Raw genomic sequence first — 15,138 nt, 5'->3', positions numbered from 1 at the left:
GTATACCCCTCCTGGGATACAGGTACGTACCAACTCCGGTTAGCTGAACTTAACCTTTGAATCCGGATTACTCTTTGATCCGGTTTACCATTACCTCACTATGGCTTATTTGCCATAACCTTGGCCTACCGGGGGCCATCCCCCGACAATCTAATAAGATAGTGTTGATTGTGTTGCTCATATAAAAAATTGTTTATAAAAAGAGTAATATCGCTAAGCATATTTCTCATAAATTGTTTTATCCTCATGAATTACATAGAGTGGCCAGATAAACATTCTTGAACTCAAATTATTTGGTAATCTCACTGAATTTTTTACGAAGTCACTAGGAGCGCTTCTACATTTGCGAAATGTATTTGGGACTTGGTAAGCGGTGGTTTCAAGATATGCAAAGACCCGAGGGAGTATCTTCATGTATTGCAACATATTCGAACTTTATATTGCACTCTTTTTCCATTTGTGAGTTTACTCTCATGATTCTCATCCATGTTTTAATGAGGTAATATCTACTGAAGAATATATGTCCATCATGTTTTCCTCGCCGGGTATTAACAAATGTTTATATGACATACTAATAATCTTGTAAACTTACCAATGATTTTTATACTTTCAACTTTTTTCTAGAAAAATTATGATCGAGACACTGACCATTATATGTGGTACTGATTTCTCAGTATTTTTTTGACTGTGTTTTAAACAAGTTATAACAATATATCGACAAATATTATCCTCGTTTTTTTCACATTGTTTTTCTTAAACGGGCTACACTTTCCATTCCTGCATAACAAAAATACATTGTATCAAACAAATTAACACGCACACCAAGAAGTAGGGATGTAAACGGATCGGATCGGATCGGATAATACTCTCTCCATATCGGATATTACGGATGCGGATCGAAAACAGAGCGGATGCGGAGTGGATGCGGACAAAATATATCGGATAGATACACGCACGAAGACATATTTTCACCATTACAAATATTGAATGGAAAGTTCCTCAAAATAATAACACAAGAGTGGCAAATAGTTCAAAATATCACCAATGTAAAGATCTCAGTACTTATTACAAAGACGAAGGTCGTACTTAAATAATACTTAAGTAAAGGTTCTCCGGCCATTTCCTATTAAGTTTTTATTAAAGGAAAGCAAGCAACCGGCTAAGTAGGAAGCGATATCACAAACTCAAATTCTCATCATTACATTCTTGATGTCTCATTTGTACCACCTTTACGCTAGGTTATAACATACATAAAGACTAATTGATACTTGGCCTAATGGGTTAGGCTAATATAATCGAATTATCCTAATTGAACAATCCGTCGTATAATAGTCATAACATATCCGCTACCACATCCCCCGAATATCCGCATGATCAATATCCATATCCGTGTCCGTTCCCTTGGATTTGAAAAATCGCATACTATATTCTCAAAAACGGATGTGGATACGGATTTGGAGCAGAAATTATTAGTACCATTTACAAGCCTACCGAGAAGGTATAGGAAAAAGACCGCCGTTGCATCGCCAGAAAACCCGCTGAGGCAGGCCCAGACCAGCAAGAGTGCAAAGTGTGAAAGCCGCACAAGGCCCAAATTTGTTTGGGACACCACGTTTTAGTATAAATAAATCTATATAGATATTTAGCAAAAAAAACTTAAAAGGGCCGGCCCTATGCCTTTGCCCTTCCTATCGATGGGAGAGAGCTATCCCAGCGAGGCCGACGGGAATCGATCCATCGATTTGATCGGGACACATCCTGGTTCAGCTCCCTCGACGAAGCGGAAGCAACATGGCCGTGACTCCAATCAGTTCATCTCTCTTTAAGGCATTCAGCGCTTTTTCCTCGGAGTCACTGGTGCTCGTGATTGATCTTGCGATCAAGCACATCAGGTGCGATTCTTCCTAGGAGTCCCTGTCCCTCATCGATCTCATCTGATGTATCTCCCATATTTCTTTTCTTGTCCAGTTTTTGGGTCAGGCTACACGGTGCCCAATTACCATTTAGTCTTACCCAGTGTCCTCTCTCTCCGAATCGTTTTTCCATTGCTTCGTGCTCTGGAAAGGGGAGTGTGGAAACCACATTTGGCCATTGCTTCTTGCTCTGGAAAGGGGAGTGTGGAGGTGCTAGGGTCTGGCGGTGACGCGTGGAGGAAGAAGAAGGGGAAAAGGGGGGATATATAGGTGGCCTATCGGCGGGCACCTGGCTCGCCATTAGCTCCGCCGCGTGTCCACTGGCCTGCTGCTCTGGCCAATAATAGCGCACAGAAGCCGAGGAGATGACAATGAACGGGGCCACTGGCAGGGCGGGATTCTTCGCGCGTCTTCTCAGCTCTTTGCGTGCTTTTCTCTCCATTCGATGCTCCCAGGTGCTCTCGGATAGTTGGGTTTGGCATGTGATCGTCGGATGAAAAAAAAAAGGCCCAATCCGGCGTCCATCTGGCGATAACTTTTGGCCTGGGGAGCCGAGTGGAGATGCTCTCACCATGTGCTAGATGGAACTAGCTCCTCTAAGAGCATCTCCAGTCGCGTCCCCCAAAGCTTCCCCCAAAGGCTTTTGGGGCGCGCTAGACATATTTTCGTCCCCAGTCGCGCTCCCGAAAGCCTCCTTCCGTCCGGCGCAGCTCAATACGGTGTCCAGTGCACCGAGCCCGTCCCCTGTCAACATGGAACGCTCCTGGCGCGCCGGACACAGCGAAAAGCAAGGCGGGGAGTGACGGGTCCGACGCGTCATTGACACACGAACGAAGTGTCGCAGCTTAGCCTTAATGGCGACGGAGGGCAGGCAAGACATCCCGTTGGCGCTGCGCCTCCTCCACGCGGCACCGCCATTCGCACTTCACCGCGCGTTCCCGCTCATTCTTCCCGCGGCTTCTGGCCTCTTCCCGTGCTTTCTTCCCGCCTCTTCTTGCGTCGCCAGCTCCTATAAAAGGCCTCCTCCATTCAATGGTCGCCACCACAGCCGATGGCATCCCTTTCTCCGCCGCAAACACATGCCTCATCGCCTACGCACCACCTACCCAATGATGAACTGTGCCGGCGAGAGCCACTTGCCTCCACCACCGTCTCCACCTCCACCTCCATCTCCACCACCACAGGAGTTCGACGTTGACCCGGAGGCTGCGGAGAACAAAGCATGGGAGGAGGCGATGCTGGCGGACACCATGGCGGTGTTCAACGCCGCCACGGCGGAAGAGGCGCGCCGGCACCGGGCGGAGGAGATGGGTGAGTGGTGGCGTGCAGAGCGGGATGGAGCTGCGGCGGTGTGCGGACGAGTTGTACAAGCGGCGGCGCATGGAGGAGTTGAAGGAGCGGATGCGGGAGCTCCATCAACGGCAGCAGCAGGAGGCGTTGGAGCAACAGCTGCGGGAGGAGGCGGCGGCAGCGGAAACAGCGGCATGGGCGACGGAGGCGGATGTGTTGGCGGCGGCTGCGGTGGCACAAATGGAGGAGGAGGAGGCGGAGGGGGAGGAGGAGGACGACGATGACTTCGATTGGTCCGACGATGATGGGCTGGACCCAGGGGAGGAGGTGGCGCAACAACAGGCGCTCCTCGAGTCGTTCGAGTCGCAGAAGAAGCTACAGGACGACGCTCGTGCCCGCGAAGAGGAGAAGGTTCGCCGTGTCGTCGAACTCTCCCTCCAGCAGGAGCAGCTGGGGAGGGTAGGCGACGACACGGCAAACGAGCACTGGCGTCCTCTCGTCACGCTTCACAGGGAGAGGCGGCGTGCAGCGCAGGAGTTGCGGTGGAGGGGAGGCGACGACGGGACGGGGCCGTCGAACGCACCGCCGGACGGCGAGTAGGCTAGGGTTAGATAATCTAGACGTTTTCATTCAAACTTGTAAAATATAATTAAATTTGATTGAAAACCTTTATTTTTGTGCAATTTTGTTGATTTGGGGCCTCGTTTGGGAGACGCGGGAGCGACGTCCTCCAAACGCGGCATGAAGAAAAAGCGTCTCAAACGCTTGATCCGGTGCTATTTGGAGGACGATTTGGAAGACGCGAATGGAGATGCTCTAACGTTGAGAAAGAAAGCTAGAGAAGTTACAGTACTTTCTTTCCTTCTTCAAATTTATACTAATATAATTCAAATCAACTTATATATATGTAAATTTAAGGTATGTAGTCCGCAGGTTATTACTTGCAACCAAAATTATGATGCAGAAAAAATAGTTTAGATGTTTTCTGCTACAGTACAAAATTAGGTGTTTAATGGTAGCATACCATGACTTTGCTTCTCAGTTTTCTCTGACTTTTCTTCCCACCGTCAGAGGAGCAATTCAGGAGCTTGATTAGGCAACCACCTGGTTTAAAAGAGCTGGAAGCCAAAAACCATATGCGCATGCAAGAGGCAAAATACAGCCGACTGCCATGTTTATCAATTAGTCTGCTGAACTGTCACGCATAATTAAGCTATCTACAGAACATGAACATTCCCACGGCTTGCTCGTATCTCAATAATTCCACATGGTGCTATAACGACCTCCCACTGACATGTACGTACATTCAACCCTCTCAAAACGAACCTGCAACATGCTCATCTCATACCTCATCAGGAAACTACAGTTTCGTTCACAACAAACCATGCAAGGAGTTTCTTAAGGAAGTACTGGGAGAAGGAATAATTCAGTGAATGACAAAGATATATTAGACAATAATTAAGCTCCAGCAGCCCCCATGTTCCATAACAGCTAGATCACTGATGTTGATCAATTATTACGAGACCATGGCCACTCATATGATGATAGAGCCAACTAAACTTTGAACTTTCAAGGTTATAGTGATCTTATCAATTAGTCTGCTGAACTTTCAAGTACTATAGTGATCTTATCAAGTTATATCTCGATGCATGCATGTGTGTATAAATAGCCCTTCCTGACGAGCAACATTTCAACACCTCTCATCACTTCATTATAACTCTTTAGCCCACACTCTCTCGTACACAAAGTCTTGTTGTTAAGAGCTGAAGAAGATAATGGCTTCAGCTTCGCTTAAGCTTTCTATTGCGCTGACATGCGCGTTGCTCTTGTCGTCGGCGTGCCATGGCCTGCAGGTGGGCTACTACAAGAAGTCGTGCCCCCGCGTGGAGGCCATCGTGAGGGATGAGGTGAAGAAGTTCGTCTACAAGAACGCCGGCATCGGCGCCGGGCTGATCCGCATGTTCTTCCACGACTGCTTCGTCGAGGGATGCGATGCCTCTGTCCTCCTGGACCCAACACCGGCCAACCCGCAGCCAGAGAAGCTCAGCCCTCCCAACTTTCCCAGCCTCCGCGGCTTCGAGGCCATCGACGCGGCCAAAGACGCCGTGGAAAAAGCATGCCCAGGCGTGGTATCATGCGCTGACATCGTTGCCTTCGCTAGCCGTGATGCGGCCTACTTCCTCAGCAGGATGACGGTCAAGATCAACATGCCGGCAGGCCGCCTGGATGGGCGCATTTCCAATTCCACTGAGGCCCTCTCCAACCTGCCGCCTCCATTCTTTAACATCACTCAGCTCATCGGCAGCTTCGCCGCTAAAGGGCTTGACACAGAGGACATGGTGGTTCTTTCCGGCGCCCATACGATTGGGGTCTCACATTGCTCATCCTTCGTCTCTGACCGCCTCGCCGTCCCCTCCGACATCAACACCGCCCTCGCTGGCGTCCTGAGAAGGCAATGCCCCGCCAACCCGACCACATCAAACGACCCCATAGTGCACCAGGACGTCGTAACCCCCAACGCGCTCGACAACCAATACTACAAGAACGTCCTCGCACACAAGGTCTTGTTCACGTCGGACGCGGCCCTTCTTACCACACCGGCGACCACCCAGATGGTGCTTGACAATGCCAACATCCGTGGACTATGGGAGGACAAGTTCAAGAAGGCAATGGTCAAGATGGGCGCCATCGGAGTCAAGACCGGTAACCAAGGCGAAATCAGGAGGAACTGCAGGGTCGTCAACCGCTACTAATGAACCATCACGGCACCCAATTTGTTTGTGCTCTTTATTTTTCTGCACCTGCTTGTGTCTTCCGAGTGATTTCACGCATGTAATTCGCATTGTTTCAACAGTTCAAATTCTTTGTGTATAACTTATTGGTGATGTTGTAGTTCACTTTTACTTGGAAATAATTAGTATCATTTCAAGCGCTGATTTGAGGTTTTTCTTGGCGGCTGGAAGCCTCACTGCGTCCGAATAGCACATTCCGCATAGCAACATTGGCAAGAGCACGCGAGGTTGGCATAGGCACAAATGAAACATGAAACCTTGGTTCTTATGCATGGACACACACTGAACACCACGCTGATGATCGACCCCAAAACGCCAAGACACGGTGACATCAATGTCCATTCGCGCAGCCCTCAAGCGTAGGCGGCCGGCACGAGACGCGGCGTGACGACGGCCCTGAGCGGCACGGCCTTGGGCAGCGCCAGCCCGAAGGTCTCGGCCATGTCTACCTTCTCCTCGCCGTCCGGCAGCCGCCACTCGAACGCGTGCACCAGCGTGCCCAGGAAGTACTGCACGAACACCATGCCCGCCAGCTTGCCGGCGCAGATCCTCCGACCGGCGCCGAACGGGATCAGCTCGAAGTAGTTCCCCATCGGGTCCACCTTGGCCGCCGGCCCGGAGAGGAACCGCTCCGGCCGGAACTCCAGGGGATCCTCCCACGCGTCCGGGTCGCGGCCGATGGCCCAGATGTTGACGAGGAGCCGCGTGCTGGACGGGACGTGGTAGCCGTCGACCTCGCACTCCTCGAAGGAGAAGTGCGGCAGGCTGAGCGGCGTGGAGGGGTGGAGGCGCATGGCCTCCTTGCAGACGGCCTGCAGGTAGGGGAGGCCGGCAATGTCGGACTCCTCCAGGCGGCGGTCCCGGCCGACGACGCGGTCCATCTCCTCCTGCGCGCGCGCCATGATGGACGGGTTCTTCATCATCTCCGCCATCGCCCACTCCACGATGATAGACGACGTGTCTGTGCCGGCCGTGAACATGTCCTGCACTCACGCGTGCACATCTTCTTAATTAGTTAGTACAGAAATTAAAGTGTTTTTGCTGCATTTTCAGTAGCGTGCAATGGATCTTGGCAGCAAGCCGACAATTTTTCATAACACAAGCAATGGATTGTGTGGCTGATCCCCTATCGGAAAAGCAAAGCAAATTGCACCAACCGAGATGTAGAGAAATCAGTGTCACCTCTTCTTGGGCCCAACTGACTAAACTACTTGATCCTCAAGTATTAAGATCAGCTTGTCTACAGTGAAATGTCAAGTAAGGACGAATCAGTGCCACCTACTATCGATCGACATAAAGTGTGGCCGTGAAAAAGGGTAACAGTTAACTAGCGTGCAAAGATAAACTTTGTCTTGAGAACAGCTAGCACCATACCCGCATCATCCGTGATGTTTCTCTGGACTTGTGGAGAACCCGACCCGTAACTCCAACCGCGACAATATATTATTTTCATAACTAGGACAATACCCGTGCGTTGCCACGAAGCAAATAAATTCATACATTGCTACGGGTTATCTCTATTAAAAAATCTATTAGTTCATGGAAAAAGTATCGGTGAACATTTCTGAATGAACAAGTTTTTTTGTGATTCTTATCCCGACGTGATATAAAGTGCTTTTTCTTAATGTTCTTGTGTTTATTTTCAGAAAGGATTACTCCATATCTGACGCCATATGTGTCATCGTCAAGAAACCAGTTCGAAACATGCACTTAGCAGGAAAATTCTTAGGTGTCTGGCATGACACATTCTCCTGTAGCTCTGGCCATGTTTAATACTTGTTGGCGTACCGAAGTGGAATATCAATTACAACAAATTAAACATTGATTTTGGAATGTACAAAGAAAGTAAAGAAACTACATGCCTACTGTTGTGCGAATAGGAAAATTTGTTAGAATTTGCAGTAGGCAACCGCCGGTGACTGTAGGAAAATGTAGTTAGATTTGTTTTTGTGTGGGTAGCTGAATTTTCTTATTTCAACAATTAGCTAAATCTTTGCGACAAGCTTTGACTCTGAATGAAATGTTTGGAAGTGTGCACAGTGCATCACTGCATCCTGTATTCAGGACAGTAAACGAAATGAACCAAAGGCATCGTGTGTGTACTTCCGGGCGGATTTTCTCTTTTAACTTGGTGTATATGCTCTTGTCGAACCTGTGTATCAGCCTATCAGGTGCCTTTCTCAAATGTACTTCAGCTGCTAAAGGTATGCGCTACCAAAACATTGAGTAATATCCAAACTGAACTTCAGTATCCAAACTGAATTTCAGTTGAAGCTGTGTTTTATTTGTAATCCACAAGTTTAGTTTCAATGTTTAGCAAAAAGAAGTTTAGTTTCAATCGACTCACCAGCGCATCCGCTATCTCCAGGTTTTCTTTCATGCTTGTGCGTCTACAGCTGGCGCATCAACTTGGTCAGCAGGCGCAGCTTTGGGAGCGCGCTTCTCGGGGACAGAAGCAGCATTAGCAGGGCGGGGGAGCTTAAATGGGTTGAGCAGCAGAAGGAACAATTATTGCTGGAGAGTGGAGACTGGCCTAGTGGGAAGACGACGGCAGGTGTTCTTGCAGATAGAGGAATCGACCAACGCCGAGAGTTCGACCGGCAGAGTAGGGAGAAATCTGGGGTACGCAGCCATGGGGGTTTTGTGACAGAGCCGGGTGGCCACGCCTGTGGAGCCGTGCGCTAGGGGCAGCGGGCGGTCCATCTTGGGGAAGCTGGAAAGCGCCGGCCGGGTCGGCGTTCAGAAAGGGGGAGAGGAAAAGGCCGCTGATCGATGAAAAAATGAAGCCGAAACAGCCTATGCAGACCTCGTCTGCAACCTCCCAGCTCCCACCGGCGCCTCCCGATGGCCGATTCAATCCATCGATCAGCCCCGCATGTCTCCTGGCTCCTCTTGCGCCGCTGGAAGGTCCCCCGCACCTCCGAGTTTTCCTCACGCCGCGTCATTCTCCAATCTCCAGGTCCGTCCGGGCGGAGCCTGGTTAGATCCGGCACTCGACTCTCGGATCCCCGCCCCACGCCGCGTCATTCTCCAATCTCCAGGTCCGTCCGGGCGGAGCCTGGTCAGATCCTGCACTCGACGCTCGGATCCCCGCCCTCCACGGCCACATCGTGGTTCTCGCGCCGGTCGCCGGATGCGACGGCTTCGCTCCCCGCCGGCTCTTTCTTCTTTCACCGTCCCAGCCTCTTTCGGCGTTTGGAAAAAGAACGGACTATGCGCCAAACGAAACGTTTTCTTTTCACTATGCGGTGGCAGAGACTGTAATTTTGACAAAAACTATGGGCAATAAAAAACGGACGAACAAGAAGCCTTATTTTTTTTATTATTACTAGTATAAATGCCCGTGCGTTGCCACGGGTTCTCAAATTATATTTCTCAATACACATATATAATTCACAACTCACAATAAAAATTTAAAACAAATCAAAGATATCATAATGTACTATAACATGATACTACCAAACACAATAGTAAGACATTATTGTTATGCATCTATGTGGTTCCAAGTTCTAGATCTTTTTTATTAATTTTCCACGATTAAGTCTCACACATAGTCTCACACATGTGTTCAAGGTCGTTATAACTGTCAACAACCTATCCTTCCAGATGTATTATTGTCACAAAATGTGAATGGTACAAAGGAATACTTCTTTTCTGATTAGTTCAAACAACACTTTGATATTAATAAATATCCGGAGACAACCCTAAATCGTTCTGTAGGGCTTTAGGAAATGTTCAACAATAGCTAGGGTAAAAAACTTGGTCGGAAGGCCAGTGGTGCGAATGCTATTTTTTTAGGCAGCGATGTATCCTCATAAGAGCTAGAGAGCATTTATTATTAGGATAAGCAAGAATTAAATTAACCTTTACTCCAATTGATATAGATAGCCAAACACATAGGTGACTGTAGTTCCTTCGGAAGTTCGGAATGGTAATTATCATAAATTTTTACCAAAATTAGGCAATGTTCACCCCTTTATTACTTTCTCCTAGTTAAAACATCATGTGAGTGCAGCTAGAGTGAGCGCTAGTCCACTTCTTGCTCTCATTGGGATCTTCATCTTTCTCGTTGGCTCCCTCCTCTTTGGCCTGGGGCTCCGTGAATTCTAGTAGCTACAACGTTAATTAGTCAGAGACAACTCTTACATTTATACGACAATTTATAGCTACGGTACAATAGGAAATCGATAACAAAAATAACAGTGAGAATTCTTTAGCACATTCTAAGGAAGTCCGAACTCCAGTAGCTCTACAGAATGTCGGACAATATGGAGTTAAGCAGGACAACGGAACAAACAAGTAACTCGGTATTGGTATTGCACAAGCCATGTATGAGAATCATTTAGCACGTTCTAAGGAAGTCCGAACTTGCGAGCTGAAAATGTTAGTTTGTTTGTAATCGAACCGTAGCACCAGCAAACCGTAGCAAAAATACAAGCGAGGCTAAAAATTGTCAACTATAATCTACGGGAATTTATAGCTGAATCGGGAGGCTATGGTACCAATCGTATTAACCCAATGTTGTTCCATAAACAACTGAAATACAGTATGTACGAACTACAAGGTGAACTCGAGTTGTATTTCCTCCTAAAGATCACTTAGATCTCGTATATAGATACTCTAACATGAATTGCAAAAAGTCACAAATGTTATTGTAAACCTGAAATAGTAGCTACAAAGTGTTATTGTCGAGTGGTGATATGTAATAAAGAGAGCAAGAATGTTGGTGTAAATCTTCACCATCTTTTCACGAAAATTATTGTCAAGAGAACACTAATAAGGATAGCTGCTTCTATCTCTCTTGCTGGTTAAAAAATTGCTCGACTGAAAGGAAAAAAGGCACTCACAATGACCGCTACAGTCCAGCCAAAAAAATAGTCTGGTAGGCTATAAACCAACATTGCTATATCCAGAACTATGTGCCATGACCTCTTGATTATATTGATTTTCTCTATGAGATCTCTATGAGACGTCTAAATGATGGAAATGGCACACACAACAATGTGCCAAGAAATGGTTTGCACTCGGTAAGTTCACCAAGCAAGAGATGAAAAGGAAGATACAACTAAGGTTGGGCAAGAAAATGCAAGCTAGCAGTTGCAGCCTCTGCAAGTAAAGGAGCTTCAGTTCATACATGCCCCATCATGATTCAATGGCCTACTTGTCTTCCTACGGGTTGGGGTGGCTAGGCTACAACCTGAAAGTATGGCATTTGGGCAGCTAAATATCTACCCCGGTGATACCCGAGTTCCATCTCCCTCATGCTACCGCTCAGCTTAACTTCAGTAAATTTCCCTATTTCGAATTTTTATTTTCAACAAAGCAGAAATAGTGGTTACCATTCACTAAAACTGAACCTATGCAGTGAGTTGTGCCATCAGAGTTTGAGTTATTCACTTTGACTGGGTTATCTATGTGTTAACCAGGGAATTCATCACGCAAAAAGCACTGCAGGAAAATTAGTAAATAGTATTCAAGTAATTAATATAGAGAGCCATTGGACAAGATACCTTCAAGGGCTCACATCATGGATATCAAGTTTAGTATAACACCGTTTCTCTTCAGAATATTTCATTGAAGATAGCTCCAAGGGCTTCTGCTACAGCTCCACCCATATGGTACACTCAACCCAGATGATTGCATTTTCACAGCAGTATTGCTGAAATTTTCAGTATACTGCCGAAAATTGTGCTTCAAGCAACGAGAGGCAAGAGAAGCTGAAGAAAAGACCCATTTTATGTCATTGTAGTGACATGTTTTCCTTCAACAGTCTCAACTTAAAATGCCCCTTTGAAACAGAGGCTGGTTCGGCCTGAAGCTATAAACGGAATTTATGAAAACTCCAAGGATCTGGTAACCTGTTTGAGGTGCTTGTCCTTTATCTAAGATACGGTACCGACCTACTAAATAGCTTATAAACAAAAGTGGTAATACTAATCTTGTCGAAACACAGAAAAGAGGAACAGTGAGGAATAAAGAAATCTAAAAAAGGACCGCTGAAAATAAGAATAGTGAGGAAGTAAGTTAATCTGAAATGAACCACTGCAACCTATACTGGGATAGTATTATATGAACCTTTGATGTCTTATCACAAGTATTATGCTTGGAAGAAACTACAGAGGAACCTATGACCATGATGGGCACTAAATCGCAGGTTTGCAAAACATAAATGTTATATATTCTGATCTTCCCAGTGAAGATAACATAAATTGGAAATTAAAGGGCACTACAATTCAATGGAGAGATCTACTGAAATATCGGAACACCTAAAGTTAGTTTGTGTCATGTATATTGTTGTTGATGATGATGATACAGTTATCCAACTTTTAAAGTTCCCGTGCACATTTAGCATACATAAGTTGACCGGAGGCTTTGAAATTTTCGACATTCTGAACTTTACCTGAATGTGTGGTAAAGAAAGTAAGCAATTTAGACACTCCTATATGAATAATTGAACTTAAGACAAAATGCGGACTCTAAAACTATTCATAGGAAGAAGACTTTAGAAAAAAAAAACGAAAAAAAACAAAATATGGGTATACCTTCTCATCCAGTTCATAGATATAACCTTTTTGAAAGAGGCTCATGACTCTTCCGAAAGGCAGCGGGAACTCAAGGCTACTCCACCTGTAAATTGAAAACAATGGTCAGAATGATATGTTCAGAAAAAAGACACTACTCCGTAAGCTATACTCATACTTCTTCAAGTACTTGAAAGCAATTGTGTCATCCAGTTCACCTATGTCCACAGGGTATGCTTCCCCATTTACCAGGATCAATGGATTCATCTCCATGAATGAGAAATCCAAGTTTGTGGTAAAAATAAATAGTTATAAAATGATTTTGACAAGCAAAGCAATAACTTCAGTTTGTGTGCATAGGCAAGTGCAAGTTACCTTGGAATATAAAAAATGCCCCTCGAATGAAATCGCGTTCTTTTGTGTGGACCTGATATTTACAGAGAAACTTTATAAATGTTGGTTAATGTAGAATTAGATTATATGTGGCAGTAGAAAATTACTTCCTAATATAAGGAATTAGAACATTACAGATTGCATGAGATAAGGAACAACATCTGTTTTGGGAGCAAAAACAATCCAATAGTCCAGCTGGAGAAAAAGGTATTTAAAGCGAATCTGCAATGGTAGAGTAAAAGTGATTCTTTTCAATTTTTTGATTGCTAACCTAAGATGACAAACCTATGCAAAACGATACTCTGATTCTGGCTAGTACTCCCCCAATATCTGATCATCTTCAGCTTAGGCAAGTCAAAATGATACTCTGATTCTGACCAGTACACCCAAGAATTATGAATTCAAGATGTTGTCTCTTTTTTGAGATCAAGATGCCATCTTTTTGAAAATAGATAGCAGCTCACAGGTTCCACTAAAATATAGAACAAGAAAACACACAAAGAAAAACTAATCTTTTACACAGCTTCATCTATTGCACTTTATTACTCAGAGCCGATAACAAGCATCGACACAAATGAACTCAAAACAGAAGAACACATGGTTATCCGAAACACGACATAATTGGCAGTTCTAACGTACAACGTAGCAATCTGAAGATGTGCATGCTTCTGTTGCTCCCTTTGAACATTAAAAAAAATCAAACCAAACAATCAAATTTAAACAAACAGTCCAAGCAAAGGAAATGCTATTCAACTCGCTTGCTCGAAGCGTTCACAACACCAAATAGTATATATTAGTCAACCAGGCATTTGACGGAACAAAATTCAGTCAAACATAAACAGACGTACTTAAATAAAACAATGGCACTGAAAAATTAAATTTGGGATAACTCACAAAAATTCCATATGAATACAAAGACTGCACTATAATATGAATGATTGCATCATGAATTTCGGCCAAAAGGAGTGTTTTAGCATGATCAACTTAGCATAGGCATTTTTTCAAATACCTTGTATGCAGAAGGATTGCCGATTGCTGGAACATACACCTCTTCAATATTTAGCAGGGGCCTACACAACCTTGTAAGTAGTAAAAATCATGATTATTCAAAAAAATCTTGAACAAAAGCAAACATAAATTAAGCTTTACCTCATCACAAGTGGTGGAGGAGATCTGGGGATGGCTGGTATGGAGCTGCACATGAGGATGGGAGAGGAGATAAAAGAGAGATGCAGCTCGAACCGTGCGGCCGCGTCGCCGTCGTTGGCATCGGTGGGGAGTGGCGGCCTGCGTCCCTCGGCGATGTAGGCGGCCTGCATACCTCGGCGATGTAGGCGGCGACGGTGGCGCGCGCGAGGTCGGCCACGGTGACATGGACGCCCAGCACAACGTGCACCGGCCACAGACTCCGCTCCACCGTCACGTTCCCCAGCAGCCTCGTGAGCCGTGGCACCTGCCTCTCCGAAAGAACTGCCACCGGGTGGCCCAGCAGCGCCGCCACCGTCGCACGTGATGGGGGTCTCACGCAGGTGGAGGAGGAACCAGATCGCGTGGGTAGAGGCAGAGGTGGCTAGGGTTGGAATCGATAGACATGGGATGGGGATCGTTAGAAGAGGGACGAAGGGGGGCGCGACCAGGTCGCTCGAGGAAGGAGTGCCATATGCGAGAGGTGGGCCTGGCCCAATTAGACGCATGTGGGCGAGCGGAACGTCCACGAGCGGGACGACGAAGGTTTAGTCGTAGTGAGAGCTAGGCAGAATAGGGAACATGTTCCTCCTTTTTAAGTAGTGTAGATTAGGTATAGATTACATTTTTCATTTTTTAATTTCTTTTTTCATTTTCTTTTTTCCTTTTTCCTTTTTTCTTTTTATTTGACTTGTTACTCTCTCATTTGGATCATTTTTAATACTAATTGCGTTTGTAGACTTGGTCATCACTTCTCGATCGGTCTCCCATCCGCACACTACTCCACCCTCAGCACGCTTAACTTCTTGGTTCTTTCCTGCTGCGCTCCCGCGCATGTGATTGTACCTTGTTGTAAATACTACCATATCAATTCTATTAACTCTTATACCATTGTGTCACAATTCTATTGACTCTTATACCATTGTGTCACATTTCGGACAAATAATATATGATTTATTATTAGAAAAATGTGAGTGATTTGAATATGAAATAATTATATATTTACTCATTTATTATTATTATTATCAAATAATATATGCATTA

At 45.7% G+C, this 15,138-nt stretch overlaps 3 protein-coding genes across 15 annotated transcripts; 1 reads left to right on the top strand and 2 right to left on the bottom strand.

Moving 5' to 3' along the window:
• Positions 1–4,978: 4,978 nt before the first annotated feature.
• On the top strand, positions 4,979–5,956 carry LOC124698414 (peroxidase 2-like). Its single transcript, XM_047230902.1, has one exon. It carries the CDS (start codon positions 4,979–4,981, stop codon positions 5,954–5,956), a length of 978 nt encoding a protein of 325 aa, XP_047086858.1.
• A 303-nt stretch (positions 5,957–6,259) lies between these two features.
• LOC124698413 (flavonoid 3',5'-hydroxylase-like) lies at positions 6,260–7,252 on the bottom strand. The gene is made up of 2 exons (XM_047230901.1): positions 7,178–7,252; positions 6,260–6,978 (listed from the first exon to the last, which is right to left on the bottom strand). Exon 2 carries the CDS (start codon positions 6,973–6,975, stop codon positions 6,349–6,351), a length of 627 nt encoding a protein of 208 aa, XP_047086857.1. The 5' UTR covers positions 6,976–6,978; positions 7,178–7,252; the 3' UTR covers positions 6,260–6,348.
• A 2,578-nt stretch (positions 7,253–9,830) lies between these two features.
• On the bottom strand, positions 9,831–14,114 carry LOC124698412 (ATP-citrate synthase alpha chain protein 2-like). Of its 13 annotated transcripts, none has more exons than XM_047230900.1 (6): positions 14,059–14,108; positions 13,919–13,979; positions 13,045–13,131; positions 12,892–12,943; positions 12,538–12,622; positions 9,831–10,108 (listed from the first exon to the last, which is right to left on the bottom strand). In XM_047230900.1, exons 1-5 carry the CDS (start codon positions 14,061–14,063, stop codon positions 12,579–12,581), a joined length of 249 nt encoding a protein of 82 aa, XP_047086856.1. In that variant the 5' UTR covers positions 14,064–14,108; the 3' UTR covers positions 9,831–10,108; positions 12,538–12,578. The 13 variants fall into 13 exon arrangements, 8 of the variants coding, with proteins under 8 accessions (XP_047086856.1, XP_047086850.1, XP_047086853.1 ...); XM_047230894.1 differs by having other exon boundaries at positions 13,919–13,988; positions 14,059–14,107; XM_047230897.1 differs by having other exon boundaries at positions 9,831–10,101; positions 13,919–13,988; positions 14,059–14,107.
• Positions 14,115–15,138: the final 1,024 nt, after the last annotated feature.

Source organism: Lolium rigidum, chromosome 3 (assembly GCF_022539505.1).
Source record: "Lolium rigidum isolate FL_2022 chromosome 3, APGP_CSIRO_Lrig_0.1, whole genome shotgun sequence".
Taxonomy (NCBI): Eukaryota; Viridiplantae; Streptophyta; class Magnoliopsida; order Poales; family Poaceae; genus Lolium; species Lolium rigidum.
The sequence above is the reverse complement of the archived record's forward strand: the minus strand, read 5'-3'. Positions and strand labels throughout refer to the sequence as shown.